The sequence below is a fragment of the Mandrillus leucophaeus genome, unplaced genomic scaffold, assembly GCF_000951045.1.
Source record: "Mandrillus leucophaeus isolate KB7577 unplaced genomic scaffold, Mleu.le_1.0 Scaffold236, whole genome shotgun sequence".
Classification (NCBI taxonomy): domain Eukaryota; kingdom Metazoa; phylum Chordata; class Mammalia; order Primates; family Cercopithecidae; genus Mandrillus; species Mandrillus leucophaeus.
This window is the reverse complement of record NW_012102432.1, coordinates 4015900-4037617: the sequence shown is the minus strand read 5'-3', so window position 1 is coordinate 4037617 and position 21718 is coordinate 4015900. Positions and strand designations below refer to the sequence as shown.

The 21718-nt window shown below is 40.8% G+C and overlaps 1 protein-coding gene across 1 annotated transcript in view; it reads right to left on the bottom strand.

The window, feature by feature from the left end:
* The window catches only part of CA8 (carbonic anhydrase VIII), a 102017-nt gene extending 83671 nt beyond the window's left edge, over positions 1-18346 (bottom strand). Inside the window, exons 1-3 of the mRNA XM_011982175.1 lie at positions 17977-18346; positions 16620-16811; positions 2433-2557 (exon numbers count right to left, since the gene is read on the bottom strand). Coding sequence (XP_011837565.1) covers positions 2433-2557; positions 16620-16811; positions 17977-18076 — 417 coding nt within the window. The 5' untranslated portion in view covers positions 18077-18346. The remainder of the gene's footprint in view (positions 1-2432; positions 2558-16619; positions 16812-17976) is intronic.
* Between the last annotated feature and the right edge of the window lie 3372 nt (positions 18347-21718).

The window sequence follows — 21718 nt, the reverse complement described above, 5'->3', positions numbered from 1 at the left end:
GAAAAAAAACCACGTTCCCAAAAGCGTACCTGGTCTTACTCTACACTGTGCGGTTGGCCATGTCCCTGTGCTTGAGGTGGCCCTTGGTGGCAGTTCAGAACCAGGGGACCTGTAGTCCCCTGTATAAGCCAACTCATACCTAACTCTGTATGAGCCAACTCATCCCCACTCCCAGGACATTCTTCCACATGGAAACCCTCTCTCCTCTCTTTTACCATAACACAAGAGCACTCTCCTCCTCAGAATCCACCTCAGTTTTCACAGTCTCCACAAAAAGAAATCAATAAACAATCCTGGCTTGCAGAGATCTTCTCCTAGTTCTGCATAACCATAGCATTTACACACTCAACAGGATAGAGCACTAAGTGAACACCAGATGACTGATACAAGTATTTTCTCTGGAATTGGATCAGGGATAATCTGGGATTAAAAGAGAACATAAATATTATTTGCCACGTATTTTGGAAAAATCATAGTCAGCAATTCCATTATCCTAAATACAAATACAAAAGTATTTAGGATATTAAATACAGAAATACAAATATTTCTGCAGAAACAAAGCCTCACTACCAGTATTTAATCTTCATTCAAAACAAACCATTACCTGTGCTTAATGGACCGGAGCTGTTGAAACGCCACCAAGTAACCGAACCAGTCTGGATATTCGGTCCAGAAATGCTATCTGAGTACAGAGCAAAGAGCGCAGCTTGCTAATTACGCTTCCCACAGCTTTTAAGTTCTTCATGTCACGAGCAGAGCTATGGAATTCTCAACCAGAAGTTCTTGCCTCTCCTTTTACAGCTACCTCTCCCCAGAACTTTTGTTACTAGAGTCTGTCTTTGAGGGCTGAGATGAAATGAAGAAATGGCCTTTGAAACCCAAAGGAGGCAGGGCAAAGACCTTGACAGTCCAGGGTGGTCTTGCCCCTCACTTTGTGACACACGACCCAGTGGGGTTAACTGTCTTGGATTGTTTTGTGTCTTGTTTCCTTTTTGATGCATTCTGGTGTGAATTTTTCCTTGTCAGGTTGGTTGAGGATGGGACAGGAGCCAGAGGTGACACAGAAGTGTCGCAGGCAGTAGAAAGGAGAGGATATCTATAGGTACTGAGCAAACAACTCCTAGACAGGTAAGCTCTGAGGGCCTTCCCCATCAAGGCCTTTGAGAAAGTGCTTCTCCTTACTGTCCGCACCACTGCACACCTCCTCCACACTTCAATATGCTGGTTTGGGTTTTCTCTCTCCAGTCTTAAAACATGGAACGTTTCACATCTAAAGTTCACATCTTTTATCAATAATGAAAGACATATCCTGAGCTTCCAGAGATTTTTTTTTAATTATAATTAAAGTAATGCTGCGAAACACTTCAACAGCATCTTCTAACATACATGTATCACTGACGTAAAATTATACAGCCATGATTTCCAGCCTCTGAAGTGGTACTGGATATCGTATCCTGTCATGAGCAATTTTATATTTAATATTAAGCACATACACAGTTGGGAATGTCAGAGAAAAGACTGGAAGACCAGCGGCCCCCAAAACATACTCTTACATGACACTAAAGGGCTATTTTCTGGGGTAAACTGAGGTTCCTTCTAGAAATATCAAGACCTGGACTGAATCCAACATCCCCTCACTTTCACCAGTGTGGACTGTCTGTCTCCACTGTGCCTAGCACTGGGCAAATGATGGGAGTAAAAGGGGGGCGAGAGGGAGCTCCGTTCCTCAGGAGCTCACAGGCAGCGAGAAAGACGCTATGAAGACTAAATGGTACAACCCACGGGGCCAGCGCCGTGGCAGTGCCCTATCAAGCATACAGGGAGCACAAAGAGACAGAGGAATTCTGCCTAGAGAAGAAACTAGAGAAAAGTCCCACAGAAGACATAAGATTTCAACTGGCTATCAAAGAAAGAGCAGGAGTTAAGTAAGAATGTAAGTCGGGGAAGAATTCTTTGGACAAAAGAATCACTCTCGAAAAATCTTTCTCCCTCCCTCCCCCAGTGGCTTGGGGTGAATAAAAGCAACCCACCAATTTTAAACTAGCTAACCTAGACTTTTCATTACTGTTGCAGTTTCTCCAATGGTTGTTTGTCTTCAGCTCGTCACCCATTCATAGCATACACAAAAGTGACCTACTGAATTTGCAGAGACAGAATTTTTACAAGAATAGTAACACTAGGGTCAAATTTAATACTGTAGATTGCCTTTCTGGCCACATGCTCATGGCACATGCCAAGCCACAAGAGTAGATGGGAAGGAAGCTTCGTGTGCTGCCCTAGGCTTCTGTTGCATTAAGTATTTTTTAAATTTTAGTATAAACTGATACAATGCAAGAGCTATGCATCTACTTTTAAACTAAATCTTTTTCAGTAAATCGCTGAATACTGTACTCAGAAAACAAGATTTTTACAAGATGATTTGTTACTCTTACCTCCATGGGAAAAGCTTTGAAATTAACCGTGTGCTCAGAACCACGCTGGTTTTCTCTTCCCCAGTGAAATCTCACTTCATACAGTTCAAATTCATGCCCTTGAGGCAATGGTCCTCCCGAAAGAACTGAAAAAGAAAATATATGTTACTGAATTACATCACACATTTACCTCAGCATTATAAACATTAGAGACTTCTTTTTTTCACCAAAATGCTCTCATGGGTTCTACAGATTAAATTCACAAAGTCAAAATGAGAAATTTACCACAACTGTGAGGTGAATTTAAACTATCTAGGCTTGGCTGAAATTCTTGTCCTGGCCATTCAGACATAGTTGAAGTTCAAAACCTCTGAAAAACTCATAATGATATGTATATTTTAATTTCCTATGTGTTTTCAGTTTAGAAGTAGACAAGGAAAACAAATTCCTCTCTTAGAGATTTAAGCTTAGTACTGATCAAGAGACAAAAAATATGGTTTAACTCTCAGACTGACCAATAATATTCTGTAGATGTCTAAATAAATTAAACTACATTTGCAGATCATCCACTTGTACTAGGAGGCTTCCAATTTAGAGAATTGTGGTGTGGACTAACAAAACTATCCATGAAGAGGATTGATTAGCATTAAGTCAATCAATAATGAAATTGCACTTCAATAGCTGATGGACATTCATTACCACAAATGACACAAAATAAAACTGCAATAAAATATTAACAATACTCAAAATATTAACAATACTCAAAATATTAACATCAGTCCCACAAGATCATGTCTGTTTTTCTCATTGTTGGATATGATCAAGACCTTTGTCCCCAACAAGGGCACACTAAAGGATAATGAAAAATACATTTGCATAAGAACCTGTCTCAAAACAATAAAATTCTTTAGTTAAAAATTCCCTGACAGCATACATACAAACTTGAAATAAAGTTTCCTACAAACAAATGGTCAATTTCAATACAAATAAAAGTTGTTTAACTCAGGGCATTTTTCCTCTAGCAACTCCCAATTCTGAATAGTATCAGCTAAGAATTTTAGGTTATTTAGCTAACAAAATTCAACACCTTCCCTTTCCTAGAAGTAGACTTTTTGAAACAGATCATCCTTCACATTTGGGTTGCCTTTGAGGAGGACATAACAGATTCCACACCTCTTTTGAGGAAGAGTTCTGTCATTCATCCTTATCCTAAAACTCAAAGAAGAAAGCAAATTGGTGCAACAGTATTTACTTGTTTGGTTGGTTCTTCATCTAAAGACTTGTTCCAAAAAGGATTTAAGGCTGCTTATGTCAAGGTACATACAATACAGTCAGACAGCATAAATTAGGAAAAAGAACAAGGGGAAGCAAAGAAAGAGGCTGAAAATAGATGGAGAAATGAGGCTATCAGACACAATGGAGGTCATGGAGTCCTTGATAAAGGTGCCCCACAAATCTGCTCCCAAGCTTTCTAACAGCTCAAACAACAAAGACAAGCAACATCCAGAGCAAGAACTAACTTTAATTTTTTGAGTGGATACACTTCACATCAAGGGGAAGGGAAGTGAGATTCATGGCCTTTAGGATAACACTGTCATGCATGATTTTAGATTTTAGTGTTTGTCCTCATGCTTGGTCTGACTTACGTCACACAACAAATCCAAGGGGATAGTGTTATAATCAACCCCACAGACAGGGCAGAAAAGTGGGATGAGAGGGGCTAAGTGTGACCTGCCACAGCCAGCCTCCTAGCAGGCCCCAGGACAGGACCTGGAACTCGAATCTTCTGACCTACATTCCAGGGGTGAGGCAGGGATAGGGAAACCCAAATGTCAGTATCTGTGAGCATGAACTAAAAAACAATGACTTATCTAAGCCTAGATTTATAAACTGAAGTTGCTCCTTGGAGAACTGCACTTCATCCTATTTCCCAGAATAATCTAAAAACTTGTAATACATGGATCAGAAAGGTTTGTAGATACTCAGAACCACAGTGCAAGCTCACTTCACCTTCCTCTCCAATAAACATCCATTCTGTGGATTTAAGAATGTATGAATTGTTTTCTAAATAACCTCACAACTCATTCCTTTCTCTTGGCTGTCCAAATTTGGTCTTAAGAAAAACCAGGACTGAGACTAGGAGTCTACCCACTGTGTACCCCACCTCCCACACCAAAAAGGAAAAAGAGAACGAGAAAATACACCCCTCGCCACCCTCAGCAACAGTGCGGCCCAAGGCCTCAGCTGGTGAGCTCTATAACACCACTTCTAAAACAAAGCGATAAAACTGTCCTAGAAAAGGCTCAGCTCCACATGGCTAAGGAAGAAGAAAGAGGAGCGTCATGAAATGAAGCACATGTGAAATGGGAAAGAGGATTTTTAAAACTCCTTCCCCAAAACCCCTTTATCACGTACACTCAGAACACACACACACACACATACACACACACACACACACAAAGGCACATGGTATTTCTAAAACTGTTCTGTTACAGAGCAGTTTACTAGCTCTACGAGTAAACAGCAGTCTACTAGTACTGTCATATGGAAATGAATGATACAGCTTGTAGCTAGTCTTGACAGTGATTTCAGAGGACCATAAAGAGATCCATGCTTCAAAAATACACTCCCTGCGTGACCAATGCTCAAAACTTCCTTAACAGCAATGAAGCCTTTCACTTAAACTTGGAGACAGTTTAAGTGAAACACTGTGGAAATTCAAACTGCATAGACCCATGTTTTGATAGGGAGAACTTCAAAATCCAGAGAAGTTTACTCATCCTTCCAACAGGTATTTTTTTGATCATCTACTACATTGTACCAGGTACTGTATTAAGTATTTACAATACATTGATTTTGACAAAACAGACAAACTTCCCTGGCCTTGTAGATCTTACATTCTATCATGCTGAAGTGTAAATTCATATATTTTTCAAGATCGTATTTTTTCTGAGTCCTATCTGGTTATTACATCACAGGTTTATTAACTGTCATGTCATGATACTCAATACAATGACAATCAAGTAGTTATATTCTATGGTATAAAAGGGAATATACTGAGAAGGGAAGTGTTTTGCCCCAGCCTGGTTCTGCAGGGAGAGGTGACAAGGAGGTGGCTGTCAGCCAGGAACCAGGCTCTGGGTACTTTTCACTGTTGCTGCAGATGAATAATCCAAAGTTAAACCACATTAAAGTCACATAGCCACACAATGCCATAAAAAATGACAAAACTCTGAATTCAGGGTATTATGAGGTGCCAGGTAAGAGCATTACCTGTTCATCCCCCAAGAATGATTGTGTTTACAGACTAAAAATAAACAGCAGCTCTGTTTTATCCATCTGGTTCTTCATCTAAAGACTTGTCTGGTAACATCCTCTTTCAGCATTATTCTTCCTTTTTACTGCTTACATTTTTTTAAATAAAGAAAAAAATGATCTCAGAAGGGGTAGCCTTTTCCTACATTTATCTAAATCAAATTTTGATCAAATTTAATAATTTTGCTGAGTGATATTGGGTCACTACATGGCAGGTTTATTAGTTATGATGTCAGCTGGTTCAATAAAGTTACAATGAAAAAACATGAAACTCCTACTGATGACATGCTGAATTTTTTTAGAAAAGGAACTTGTGAAAAGAATATAAAATAAACCGATGCCATTGCCACAGCCTCCATTTTCTTTAACGCTCTTTAATATGCTTGGCAATTCCATTTATAAGACATAAACAAGAGCTCCCTGAGAAAGTTTCTGTAAGATTTGAAAACCCTATGAAGATGTGATGTATATACATTTATCTAAATCTATCTAAGCTTCTACAATCCTTTGCTGAAAACCAATTTACCAGATAATTCAGAGGCTAGTGCTCAAGCCTTATTCCTTCTCTTTTCATTTGACTTCAACACTAAGTTTTGAGATCAACTCGACTCCTGGCCCTGTGCTGACCACTGAGTGTACAAAGCGAGGAAGATCCAGCCTTGGTGTTGACTGGGCAGTCTCAGTGGTTAAAAGAGTAAACTGAATAGTCTAAATAGAACATATTAAGAGCAGGAAAGAGTAGCAGGAGAGTATCCAGCAAGGGACAAGCCAGTAACAAGCATGAATCATAAAGTCAGGGAAGATGTTCCCAAGAAGATACCAGTTCAGCTGAGTCTTGAATAAGCTAACAGGTGAAAAGTGCATGCAGAGTAGAGCAAAGAGCCTAAGAAATATTCTGAGACATGAAGCAGTTTAAGTGTGTTCTAGGAGAATAAAATCAAAAGTTAGCAACAGTCAAGGCGGGCATGAGGAGGAGACGTACAGCCTATGCTTAGGAGCGGGGGTTTCTCCTGTCCGGAACCATAGAGGGCTTTTAATCAGGGGACTAACATGGTCATATTTGCAATTTGAAGTATTATTCGTGCAGTGTCTGCAGATGACAGAATAACAAACAGTAAGCCTAACCAGTTAGAAAGCTGCTATCATGTCCAGTCACAGATGGTGAGGCCGGGAGATGGAGCCTGCAGAGCCACACCTCCAGCACAGAGGAAGCCCCACACCAGTGGGTCCCTGGTACACCACTCGAAGGATCCAAAGGATTCATTCTTATTTATTTATTTATTTGTTTATTTGTTTATTTATTTATTTTTGAGATGGAGTCTTGCTCTGTCATCCAGGCTGGAGTGCAATGGTGTGATCTCGGCTCACTGCAACCTCCGCCTCCCAGGTTCAAGTGATTCTCCTGCTTCAGTCTCCCTAGTAGTGGAAATTATAGGTGTGTACCACCATGCCTGGCTAATTTTTGTATTTTTAGTAGAGACAGGGTTTCACCATGTTGGCCAGACTGGTCTTGAACTCCTGACCTCCAATGAGCCACCAGCCTTGGCATCCCAAAGTGCTGGGATTACAGGCATGAGTCACCATGCCCAGCCCCAAAGGGTTCATTCGTAATGGGTTTAAAGACTTTATAACCTCAGAGTAACTTTTAAGAAATTCCAATTTTATCTCTAAAACTTCCCCAAAATAGTATTATTTAGCTCTTTTTTAACATTTGAGGCCTTAAAAGCAAAATTTTTTCAATATTTTTAAACTGTCCTTGGCTGTTAACCTATAGCTCTATTAAATATCTTCAGCTCTTAAGGGTAAAGATCATAACAATAGCACGGAGAGCAGGCCGGGCAAAGTGAAGCACATGCAAAGTGATGCAGATGACACCAACTAACCAGGTAATTCAAATGCACCGAAGTTATCCAATAATAAATACAGTAATTAATCCAGCCAGGTACAGTAGCTCACACCTGTAATCCCAGTTCTAAGGGAAACCAACGCGAGAGGATCACTTGAATCCAGGAGTTCATGACCAACCTGGGTAACATAGCAAGATCCCTGCCTCCACCAAAAATTTAAAAATTATCTGGGCATGGTGTCAGGCCTGTAGTCCCAGCTACCAGAAAGGCTGAGATGGGCAGATTGCTTGAGCCGGGGACTTGGAGGCTGCAGTGAGCTATGATTGTACTCCAGCCTGGGCAACAGAATGAGACCCTGTCAAAAGAAAAAGAAAAAAAAAGAAAAGAGGAAAGAAAAGAAAGAAGGAAAAAGAAAGTCAGCCCTGACATTTCATATAAACAAAAAATACGGAGCCTCTTCTTCAGTGAAAATAATTTTTAAGATATTTTTGACAATTTCATCTTTAAATCAGCAAGGTTGCTAAGAAACACTGTAAAAAGTTGTCATGTTTGGGGGGGAAAGTAGGATTAATAATCATCACCATCTATCCTAAAATTAGTATTGAGAATTATAAGAGACCCAGAAGTAAAATATTCTAATTAAAGTTTCTATAATAAGTAACAGTGAAGGGCACAAATGACCTATCTTGATTAGCAATTTCTCCCATAATGATGGTCCATTAAAAATGTCATTACCCTTAAGACATTGCTTGTAGTCAGCTGGAGTGACACTACTGCACAAGTGGTGTGGGCAGTCTCACACATTTTCTCACTACTTAAGTATCAAACCACTCAGGCTAGAAATCTGTAATTATTATTATTATTATTTTAGTTTTTATTTATTTATGTGTTTTTATTTTTATTTTATTTATTTATTTATTTATTTTTTGAAACAGAGTCTCACTCTGTCGCCCAGGCTGGAGTGCAGTGGCGCAATCTCAGCTCACTCCAGGCTCCGCCTCCCAGGTTCACGCCATTCTTCTGCCTCAGCCTCCCCAGTAGCTGGGACTATAGGCGCCTGACACCACACTCGGCTAATTTTTTGTATTTTTATAGAGACGGGGTTTCACCATGTTAGCCAGGATAGTCTCTATCTTCTGACCTCGTGATCTGCCCGCCTCAGCCTCCCAAAGTGCTGGGATTACAGGTGTGAGCCACCGCGCCGGGCTGAAATCTGTAATTAATTTTTATGCTTACAATCCTCTTTATACCACTGCAAAGATGTTTAATTTTAATTTGCCCGTGTACCTTAAATGTTAAGATTCCTGACAGCGACCCATTTGTCCTGCTGAGAAGCTAAATGATACATGTGGCAGCCTTAATAAAATTCGCCATACTCCAGGAGATATCAGAACCAATAGTCTGGTCAGATCACCCTGGAATGTGATGCTTGCTTCGACTCCGTGTTAGGAGGGAGGGACTCTGCTACCTTGAAACTTGCCCAGAGTAGAGGTAGAAGAATAGTGACAGGATCTGAAACTGGGGGCTCCATCCCAGGCATCTCTCTCCACTGATCTCCTCCACACCCCTGCTCCACATAACTAACCCATGACATTCTGTAGACTGCATTGCAGAGATCACTCCTGTGTCTTCCCCTCCTTTTCCACTGACACTGCAATGCCTGTGGTTTTGGTTGAGTCTTTTGTACTAACCTTCAAACTGGCTCACACTCTCTCCCAGATCCCATCTCATTAAGTGCTGCCAGCTTGATTTTCTTAAAGCAATGTTCTAATTATGACTTTATCCTACAAAAAAAAAAAGAAAGGTTCTACCCTTCTCTGTGCAGGGTCCCTCATGAATTTGCTCCAAAATACCCTCTCTATTCTACTTCCTGTTAACCCCTTTTGTCACGAACAAAATCTTCTCTTCCAGACATACTGAAGGATTAGCCTTTCCTCGTACAACCTCTAGAACTTCCTGTATCTGTGTCCTTTTTGCAAGCTGTCCCTTCTTCCCACACACCCCAGGCTCCCCATATACAAATGCTATTCATACTTCAAGGATTATTTCAAATGCTCTTTCCTCCACAAATCCTTCCCTAAAAATTTCCACCAAAAATAATCTCTCCCTGTAGAGCTATAATATATTCTACGACCTACCATTGTATCCTCCTTGAGGGCAGGCTTTGGATCTGATTTATACTTACCTTATCCAAACCATGTAACTGTTTGCAAAAGATGAAACAAAGATTACCAACCGCACTCTGCAGGCCAGATGAAACCAGTGAACATGTACGTTGAGTTCACAGGTGCACATCTCCAGCTTCTCCTGACACATTAAACATCTGGCAAACTAGGCCTGCTTTCTGCAGCTTGCCAGTTCCTGCAGTCCCCACCAGCCCCTACTGTCTTGTCTGCTGACACTGCAGACGAAGCAGAGGGTCAGTAGCTATTTACAATCTCTTGCTCTCCTGGTTGCTCTCATGTATAGTATTATATATGCCTGGATCTAAAAGACAACTGAGTCTATAACTCCCGTAGTAAAGTATCAATAAAATAAGTATTGAGGAATGAAAGACTGTCATGTGAGCAACAGCTGAAAGAACTAAGATTGTCTGAAAAGAAAAACGGCAACTGCATGTTATCACTGCAGTATTTGAAAGGACGTCAATGTGGAAGTATAATTACATTTGTTCTAAATAGGTCCAGAGACCTAAAAGACAAACAATGGCGGAGATAATAGAACTTTCTGAATTTTGGAATTGCTCAAAAGCAAAATGGGTTTTCTTGTGAGAAATGGATTTCCTTCCCTGGGCTATTCAAGCTCCCCACCCACTTGCCAGGAGGTCTGAGATAGGAGGCTGCACTGGCCCATGCCACTCCGAGAGCCTGTCACTGCAGCCCCTTTTCTAAGCTCCTTTGCTGTCTTATGCGGAAACAGAAGACGAACAAAGCAGCACACAGTCTATGCAGATGCACTGCTCATGGGATACATGCAAGAGAAGACGGTTCAGGAGAAAGCCTTAAGAAACCCTGTTACTGAAGCACAGCAGAACATGAAACACCAGCAGAAAAAAGGCAGTCAAAATTAGGAAGAAGTGTCAGGCAATTGTGTGGCCCAGAGACTAACAGGAGAGAGAACTTCCAAAATTTCCATTTCCAATGCAGCAAAGTTAAAGTCCTGTAAGAATAAAAAATGCCCATTGGATTTAGGGGATGATGAGTTCATCAGTGACCTTGGCTTGAGAAGTTCCAGCAGAGAGGGGTGGGGGCAGGGGTTCATGCCCCTGAAAAGCCTTAAATTTATATTAAGGCAGTAACTCCAGATGGGATTACATATACAGGAACAATATCATGACGATTATGTTAAACGTTTTAGTTTAATAAGTCTAAGCATTTAAATTATACAACTGTTTTAAACCGTTTTGGCAATTCTTTATGATTTGTTAATATAAACAGAGCAAAAAAAAAAAAAATAACCCACGTCAAAGACAGCCTCAGGGAGGGCTGAGGTTTTAGCACAGTGGTGGTGTGAAGTCAGCTTTAATTTCTAAAAAGAACTGTGCTTCTTGTGTGGATTTTTTTTTTTTTTTAATTTAAGAAGACAGCATGCTGTATTTGCAGGGGGTACCTCCAGTTAGACAAGGAGGATTGCACTCAAACATTGATCCGCCCTCCCTCCTTAATTCTCACTAAATGGAAAGGGCACAACTTGCCAGAGCAACATCAACAAGACTGGAGAACAACAGCAAAAGAGGAACGCCCAAAAAATTGGGTGGCGGTGGGGGGTGGTGCTGGAAAGCAGACTGAAAGGTAGTGAGTGATTCAGCGAAACAGAGAAAGCTAAAAGCTAAGTAACTACAGGAAGAAGGCCACAAGAGGCATGCAATTCCTACCACAGAACCCAGAAGCTATGGTTTGAATGCCTGCATCCTCCTCCAAAATCCATGTTGAAATTGAATCCCCAATGCAACAATATAAGATGTCCAGGAGGTGATCGGGTAAATGGGATGAGGGCTCTGCTCTAAGAATGGGATGAGGCTCTTATAAAAGGGCTCCAGGGAGCCTGTTTGACCCTTCTGCCTCACACCATGTGAGGACATAGCACCGAAGCACCATGTACAGAGCAGAGGAAGAGCCCTCACCAGACACCAAATCTGTCAGCACCTTGATCTTGGACTTCTCAGTCTCCAGAACCAGGAGAAACAAATTTCTATTATTTATAAATTGCCACAGTATTTTAGTATAGTAGCCAAACAGACTAAGACATCAGAAAGGACTCAGGAGGTGGGAGCAGTAGAGATACTTCTGAATGTGGCAGTGCAGAGTAGGAAACTGAAAACAGAAAACCCGATTTAAAGTTTTTAAAAGGAGCAGTTAAACCTCATCATGCATGGTCAGGCATGATGATGAGATCCCTGGCAGAAGATGAAGGAAATGTGGACTTGCTAAATGGTGATAGTCTCCTATCTGTGCCAACAACCAGAAAGCTGGTGGCCAACTTAAGCCATTCCCAACCCCAAAACAAAAACACAAACAGGAAACAAGCATATTCCAGTTAAACTGATATAAGCTACAAAGACTCCTCCAATAACATGGCCAGGTCCTTTCTTGATCATGGTACTGTGAAGCCCAACAGCCCTCAACCCCTGCCCAGGTGCACAGAGCTTCTGATCTGCTTCCTAGACTCATTCTTAAATATGAAAAAAGAGCCAAAGATCACTGGCATTTGAGGAGAACCTCCGAAATAAAAGAGGGATACCAATATAAATAGAAAAAGAAACCCAGAGTAAACAGAGACAGGCAGGGATAGAAAAGAAGCAATATAGCAAAGAATGAAGAAAGATCATAAATTCATGAAATAAATACTGGATGTTGTATTTTTTTTAAAAAAAAAAAGGTTTTTAATAGCAGCATAAGTTCAATGTTTTGAAATTAAAAACAAGAAAGCAGAAAGTAAGAGTTCAATCAAAAGACTAAACGATTAAAAATTGTGGAAATCTACTAGAAAGTAGAAGAGAACAGAAAGAAGAAAGTGGGAGTTACCAAAAGAAGGGAAAAAAATGAAAATACAAAATTTATCAATGAAATAATATGAGAAATACAAGAAAATTTCTGGTAAATAAAAGACACAATTATCTTGACTGAAAAATCCTACCAAGTGCCCAGCATATAGTGCAGAAACAATCCCACCAAGGCACATGGTTGTAACATTTCAAAACAACAGCAGTAAAGAAAACACTGTAAAAGGTTCCAGAAAGGAAAAAAGAGAAAAGACACACAGAGGGGGTTGAGAAGCAGAATGGCGCTAGATCTTTCAACCGCAACGCTGGAAGCTGGAAGCAATGTAATCATGATGTCAAACATCAAACGACATCAAGAATACTTCTAACCCAGACAGCTACTCCATGCTAACTCCAATCAAGTGTGAAGTATAATAAAGACACTTACAGACACCTAGGCATCCAAGCATGTAGCCCTCACTTGCCCCTTTTCACAGGAAGTTCCCAGAACATGAACTGTAGAAGCAAATAAACCAAGAAATTCCCTGAGATGAAGGAGCAATTCAAAAAAGAGGACGGCACGCATCCCGGAAACATTCAATCTAATACAGAAGACAAACGAGGGGACTTCCACGGCATCCAGGAAACATCCGATCTAACACAGGAGACAAATGAGGGGACTTCCCAGGCGTGAGGTCCAAGGAGCTTCAGGAAGAGGCTGTAAGAGAGGCCTGGAGAGCAGAAAGGAAAAGCAACCTCCAAAGGAAAAAAGAAAGGATGAGGAGGATCAAGGGAGGGAAGACAACCTGATGCAGGCGAATGTCCTAAGAGAAGATCTGTCATATGTCTGAGTTTGGAAATTAATTACTGACAGATAAAAAATTCAATTAACAAAAATGCATTAACTCCAGGAAAATACAAAACATTGTTTAATAAGTGAGACAAAATATAATCTCAGCTGGAAACAATAGTTGCAGTTGTAATAATAAAAATACTGAGTATTAATTTAAATGAAAATGAATTTAAGTAGACTCCAGGGGAATGAGGCATGAGAAATTACTGTACACTATTTGGGTGACAGTTACACTAAAAGCCCAGACTCCACCACTAAGCAATATATCCAAGAAACAAAACTGTACTTGTACCCCTTAAATCTAAACAGATTTTTTAAATTAAGTACACTGTGATAAGAGAGTGAAATCATAAGAAAGAGGGCAATAAGAAAACTGGCCTCGTCCAGGCGCTGTGGCTCACACCTGTAATCCCAGCAATTTGGGAGGCCAAGGTGGGCGGATCACCTGAGGTCAGGAGTTCGAGACTACCCTGACCAACATGGTGAAACCCCATCTCTACTAAAAATACAAAAAAAAAAAATTAGCTGGGTGTGGTGGCAGGTGCCTGTAATCCCAGCTACTCAGGAGGCTGAGGCAAGAGAATCAATTGAACCCAGGAGGCAGAGATTGCAGTGAGTCAAGATTGCACGGTTGCACTCCAGCCTGGGTGAGAGAGCGAGACTCTGTCTCAAAAAAAAAAAAAAGAAAGAAAGAAAGAAGGAAAATTGGCCTCATCTTCCATAGTAGAGAGTTCACATATAGCTTACATATCAAAGCATAACAGCATTATTATATTCTTACATTCTTGGAGGTAACCACAAAAGAAACAGCTAGAAAGTTTCAAAGTAGTTGTCACTAGGGAACAGCAACCATAGGTGGGGAAGAGCAGGGTATAACCACAGGCAGAAAGAGTATTATTCCACTTTTTTTTTTTTTTTGAGACACAGTTTTGCTTTTGTCACCCAGGCTGGAGTGCAGTGGCGCAATCTCGGCTTACTGCAACCTCTGCCTTCCAGGTTCAAGCGATTCTCCTGCCTCAGCCCCGCAAGCAGCCTTTTTAAATTATTTTTTATTTTTTTATTCTTTTTTGTATTTTTAGTAGAGGTGGGGTTTCACCATGTTGGTCAGGGTGGTGTCGAACTCCTGACCTCCAGTGATCTGCCCACCTAAGCCTCCTAAAGTGCTGGGATTACAGGTGTGAGCCATCACACCCGGCCTATTCAACTATTTTGTTTATATTCTATCTCAATAAAGATAAAATATTATTTAAATAAGTGAATGACAGGGTATTTAGAGCTTACAAACGATTCCTCTGAGGAGTTTAAATATCCTAGGGGAAAAAACAACTACTCAAGACATGGTATTTTGGTTACTTTTCTTGAGTTTGCAGAAATATTGGAAGGGAAGGAACAATAAGGAGGAAATTATTATCATGACAGAGAGGAGAAGGGGAATCTGAGGGAGGAAGGTCTACAGGGAGGCAGGAAAATGGGCTCTGGATCATGAGTGTCCAAATAAGGCCTAGACAGAAATGCAGTTCTTCTTCAGCGGGCAGGGGTGAAAGGAGGAAGAGAAAAGCACAAAATGCTAAGTGAGGAAGAAACACACTTCATGGTGAGAGGGCCCAGATGTTGGTCCACAGTCTCTGTTTTAGAGTGAGGCAGAAGATTAAAGAAAATTGTGAGTGTTTGAGAAGGTAGCAGAAGAAAATGGTAAATTCAACTTGCTGAAGTGAATTTGATCTCAGAGCAAGACTAGTCACATACAGATGCAGTGGGGTATATGTGTTTAGTCATTCCTCTCTGCTCCCACAACCCTTTGTAACACTTGCTACATCATGTGTACACTAACACTTTAAAGAACTGGGTTTTCACTACGTTGCGAATCCTCAAGAACTGTCTTATCCATTTATATGCAACCAATATTCATCATGGCACCTGACATGAAATGTATTTTTGTTTTGTAGATACATAAACATTCATTTCCAGAAGTTCAAAGCATCTCAACATATCCGCACATATGTACTTCTTTAAATTGCTTTTTATATGCCAGAACAGCCAGCATTCAATAATTTTACAATATCCTTTCAAAAAACTACGTAATGTCCCATCAAAGCTAAAAGCACACCCACAAAAAAATTGTAATTCAAGTTGAAATTTACATCTTTAACTGACTCTAAGTACATATAAAGCCCAGAAACTCTTTTGGGCAATGCTCACATGCTGACTAAACTCACAACAGCAAGGGAGACGACATGAATCTATGACTATCTCATGGATTCTAAATTAAAGCTTAGAAACATTTACAATGAATAAAATAAATCCATAGTTGGAAATCAACAGCTGCCTTGATTAATAACAAACATAAAGATTTTATGGTTTGAGGCTTCAACTTTATTGACTTGGAATTAATGTTTGAGCACAGTCTATTTATCAAGTACATCCTAATATTTCAACATACTTTAATTTTTCCCAAAAGAAAAAGATAGTTATTATTCACTATGAAACGCATGCTATTAATGCTACATTTTTAAAAAATCTGATTTCCTCTTTCCTACAATAAAGCCAAAAACTGATTTCCTTGGTAATTGCCTAACACCTTTTCCACAGAACATTTCAGATCCATCTCAAATAGGTTTGCAAGGGGTAGGGGAGGTTTCATGGGATGGAACTTAAATAAATAAATAAAAGCAAGAGGTTTGTTTACCACTTAAATCTCTGACTGAGTTTAAAGGATTTTTTTTTACTGTTATTGGTTAAAATTATTTTCAGCAAATTAATACAGTAGAGAAAATTAACCTGAGAAGTCTACCTTGAACGCCACATTATGTCAATAAATCCTAATTTTTGGTTTCACAAAGTAGCAAAACAGAATTATGATTATCTAAGTGATTTAAGCTAACCAACAATGTTGGACAAAACGCAGATCAGTGCACCTGCATGTACCTGTCCTCATATTTCACAAGGTATAAGGTGATCAAACCAATGTTGTTCCAGTAGCATCGTAAGAAGCAGAACAACCGACTGATAATCATCATAATTTCACCCTTTTATCCTTTCAAAATTGTTTCAGAAGGTAATTCCCAAAAATGCTTTATATTATAATATAAAGGTATCCTGAACATAGAGATACGTCAGTTGTACTTTTTAAATTGTGCAAGTTAAATTACAGTTCGATAACTCCATGCTGACTTCTAGTTTAAAAGACCACACAAACATATTTTCTAAAATACCTGATTTTGACTTCAGGATAACCTGAATGGTATGTCCATCATTGGTGACTTCACAGTCTCGGCAGACCACATAATTTGGGGAGAGGCGGACATCCAGCAGTGAGGGGTCATACCTAGCCTCTCTTGAGTTTAGGTTAATAGGAGACTGGTATTCCCCATTAGCATCAGGAAACACCAGACCCCACTCAACACCTAAGAACAAAATGAAATACATTAAAAACAGGTTAAAAAATAAGTTACAGTAAAATTTAACATGTAAAAACCAAACACTTAGAATCCTTGATATTATGAAGACAGTAATGATACCATCACTATACAGATGAAATATGGTAATTCTATGTGTTTTTGCATTCATTATTTGAATGATCTGATATTATCAAATACCATATACAAATTCCCGGACTAACAAAATATTCCATTTGTATTTGTCAACAAAGACATAATAATTTATGACTCTAGGAAATGTGGGTCATCTTTAAGTGATTAGAAAAAACGAATACCAGAACAATTTCTTCTGCTTATTAGTTCAAAATTACATTCAGTATTTGGGAAATAGCTGTAACTTTAAACATACATTGTGACAGTCAAAAACCCTAACTCTCATGCTAGTAAATAGACGCCCCTTATCAGAAATGCAAGTGCAGTATTTTAAAGTGTGCATATGTATATATCTATGTACATATATATTCCCATACTCTTTCCAAATTTTTTATAATTAAAATTATATATTCTATATTGGTTTCAACATATGTAGTAAACATCAGCACTACTGGTTGACTCTAATAGGAGCCCTAGGTCTTTAATAAATCTAGGAAACTCTGGTTTTTCAGAGAGTCAACCGCTTCTCGCCAAACCCAACGATTCAGTCTGAAATTTAGGACATACTTTAGAAAGACGAGCGTTGCTAGCAGGCTTCACGAAAAGACCAGAGGCAGAAACACTTTCTCCCCAAAGTCCTCAAGTCAAAAAAGAATTCTTAACACTAACACTGTCTTCCTTAGGTGTTAAGTAAAATGTACCGCTGCTCTTCTTGACTACTCAGAAGACATAAAAGGTACAGCCACTGCTTGGAGGCTAGCCCGCCCTCCGGACCGCAGCAGGTGCGAACGCCAGCCCTGCGGAAGGCTCCCGGGCCACAGCGAAGGCGGCGGGAGAACGCAGGCGGCGAGCACGCCTCCCTGGAACGCCTCCCGCCTGAAACGCGCCAGGGGAGTGGGAAAGTGGCGGAGACCCCCGTGGGAAAGAGGGGACGTGGAGGTGCTCGGAGCGCGCGGCAGCAGCAGGACTCGAGTCCCGCGCTCGGCGAGACACTGACGCCGCCGCGGGACCCCGGACCCCCCGACTCGTGGCCGCTTACCTTCCTCGTAGCCCCACTCCACACCCTCCTCCTCTTCCTCCTCATCCTCTTCCTTCTCGGGGAAGGCGACCGTATCTTCGATGAAGCTTAGGTCCGCCATGGGAAGGCCGCGGGGCCCCTTGGCGCTCTCGGCGGCGGTGCCTGCGCCTTCGCGGGGCTCGGGGCTGGAGCGGGAGTGGAGCGCGCGTGGGGGAGTGTGAGCGCGCGTGAGCGGCAATGTGGGTGCGAGCGCGCCTGCGGGTGTGAACTGCAGTGTGAGTGCAAGCGGGCTTAGGTTCGGCCCGAGTGTTCCAGAGACCTGCGCGGGGAGCGCGTCCGGAGGCCCCAGCGGAACAAGGGAGCCGCGGTGGCCTGGGGAGCGAACTCCTGGCGAATTTTATACCCGGCCGGGGCGTGTCTGGCACGCGAGGATCCGCCCCCTTCTCTCTTTGGCCGCGGGGGCCAGGGAGCCGACAGTTAGAATGGGCCTTGGGCGACCGGTCCCAAGTCACGGAAATGTCGACGCATCCCCGTCCGCCCTTCCCCCGGGGTCGCCCCTGGTGCTTCCTCGCAGCGGAGACTCCTGCTCTGCCTCCCGCGCCTTCCTTCCAGAAGCCCGCAAGTCTCCCAAGGTCAGCCCTCAGGACCCCTGTGTGCCTGGCCTGGCCCAGAGGCTGCTCACCTTTTTATTTTCATCCTATTTATTTTCATCCGTACCCCAGGATACCAAAAAGAAGGGGTCCTGGAGGAGAGAGATGGGCTGCCATGGGTAGGAGAAAGGAGAGGGCTGGGAGACCCCATAACACAATAAAAAGAGGCTCTCCAGCGGAATCTTAGTATTTTCTGAGTGTTTACTTTTTAAATCGTCCGTTCGGCATAGTGGAAACGAGTATGGAAATTTTTCCAAGTAAGTTCTAGTCCTAAAAACGTTTAAGGAAAGAAAATAGTTGTAATCTAGGGAAGTAAGATATGATTTAGGGAGTTCCTTTTTTTTTTTTTTTTTTTTTTTTTTTCCCCTCCAGTAAAAGGTATTATTTCAAAGGCAGGGCTAGCAGAAGGCAGTAGACAGAGGGTGTTCGGTGTCAGAGTCTGGGGCGCTGCTGCAGGCTCACCTGGCTGTGTACACAGCTCCCAATCACCTAGTGAAATTGTGTAAATAATGAAGTGCACACATTGCATAACAAACAGGAACTCTTCTGATCCAAAGAGGTGGCGTTGTTACTCTTAAACGTGCTTCCCAGTCTAGTGACTTCAGCCCTCTGTTCCTGCGCCTTTTGGAAGCCCTGGTCAGTAACCCCTAAGTAAGTTAACTCCACATTTTTAGAAGATATATGTGCACAATAAACTCGGGTTAGGGCCTTAAGTACAATTTGTTTTTTATATGCTCTGGTCATTCATGAAGATGACTATTTGCAGTTTGAATGGCCTGTTCCTAAATCACACCAACCTTATGAATGCATAATTCCTCAAATAAGGATGGAAATGATCTGTTTGGCAATGTTTAGGTTCTGTGCTCATATCCTTTACTGCCTGCTAAGCACCTCCACTTTTTAAAAAGACACCTCATAGCCTTTAAAAAAAAAAAAAAAAAAAAAAAGCTATTACAGACTGCTCCATAAAGTACACTGAGATGGAAAGAAGTTCGGGGAACCCTCAACTCACTCAATTCTGCCACTTTCTGGAAGGTTTAACCAAATAGATGGAAAGCTACTGGTCAACATTAGCTTGGAGGATAACCCGTGGATTTTAAGCATTCATATAATTTCTCTTTTCCTTAACTGTGCAAAGGACTGAACTAGTGTGAGAAACGAAATTCATTCTTGACTCACTGCATTCTGGGTGTTCTTTAGTGGACACTCGTTTGCATCTTTGCAAGCCTGGGTCTGGCAGAAGCAGAAACCTACCCCAAAGCCAGAGCTATTAAAAATAATAAGCACTACCGAAAATATTAACTACTTTTCACTGCAGGTCTCCTAAAAGGAACATTTATTTTTCCTTTCTTGAAAACTTTTTTGTAATCTTCTATTTGTTTTAAGTTTCTTTTTAGAAGTACATTCACATGTTAATCAAATGCCACAGCTAAGGAAGCCCATACAAAGGCTATGAAGAACTTGGATAATAAAAGCACTGCCACTCTGAGCTCATCAGCAATGGCCTTTCTCCTCTGTCCCCCAAATGTGCCTAAGTGTGACACTGTAGCCATTGTGTGACCACCAACTGTGTTTAAAGTTTCAGGTGAATCATAGAGATGTTTATCAAACCAGAGGATGGTACAATCACCATGGTAAAAACTGAATTTTCTGTGAATCAATAGTGTGCCATATTTACAAAAGATAGGCTGAACGATTGAATTGTTAGTGTTTACTTTACAGTAAAAAGACAATTTTGCATATAACCAGCAATGTATTACTATTCAAATATGCAGTTGACTACTAGACAAACATACACTGGCCTATATTTGCTCTTTCTGAATTGTTCAGGATTATTTGAAGAATGTAACTCCTGTATGCAAGCCTAGGGTTCCCTGTACAGCCACATATGAGCCAATCCTCTGAGCGTCCAAATATTCAATTAATAGCCTTAATTGCTTTGAGACTATGAGGTTCAGATTTTTGCTAATTAACAGCACCTTAAGACCTTCTCCTCTCAGGTCCCTGCACTATATTACCACCAAAGATGGAATTTCTATTTCTAGTTATTATAAGGTGTCTGTCACTAAAAAAAAATCTAGACACACAGATCAAAGATATAGGCCAATTCTTTGTTTTACAAAATAGAACAAGCAAGTCTAAATCCAATATCAGAGAATCTAAAAATATTCATACTCTGTATTATGAATGTAAGTCCTCCATATAGTCCTCTATGATTTTTAATAGGCTTTCAGCCTAATATTATATTTGATCTCTTACATTAACTTTATATTGCTCACTTTTAGTGCTTGCATAACTAAGGCCAAACCGTATTAGTAGAACAATTTATTAAACCTAAGACCTATATAACTAACTACCATTTGATACTAAGAGAATATAAATGGAAATATCTACAAAGGACAAACTAATCTAGATGTCAGAGGAACCGAAGTACTAAGGTCACATCCCAGAGTCCGGAACCTAGACAGCCCTCTCCTATCTTTCCTCACTGCTTGTCTACCGTACCAAAGCTTTCTTATTGTATCGGTGAGTCTAGGCCCTAGAGTCATAAATATGACCTCCTCTAATGTGCACCTTATGCTCTGGGATCACCTCAAGGGTACAACTAACTTATGCTTGTCACGTGGCTCCTATACAAACTGTAATTCATAAACTTCAACAGCAATGAATTGGGTTCCTTCATGTGCCCTGTTCTGCACTAGGCACTGTGGAAGAACCAAAAATAAAAATGAAAGACTTCCTCTGCTCTCAAGGAACTCATGGTTCTCTGGGGGGAGGAAAGGAGTAAATAACTATAATACAAGGCAATATGCAATATTAATGTGTTAAATAGAAATGCAGGTACCACTACATCTAAGGAAGATGGAATTTTCATACTAATGGGAATGATTTAGAAAAGTTTCTTGGACAAGATGGCATTTGGGGCAAACTAGAGGAAATGGGTAGAGTTTGGGTGGGCAGTATGTGAGCAAGTAACATTCCAGGTGTGAATAATGATGCTGAATCATGCAAGTGCTCATTGCGGATCTATTTGTTTCCTTAAATACCATCTATGACTGCCAAAACCAATTCGGGTACACTAAAAATATGACTTCTCTAGGCTTACGTCTCAA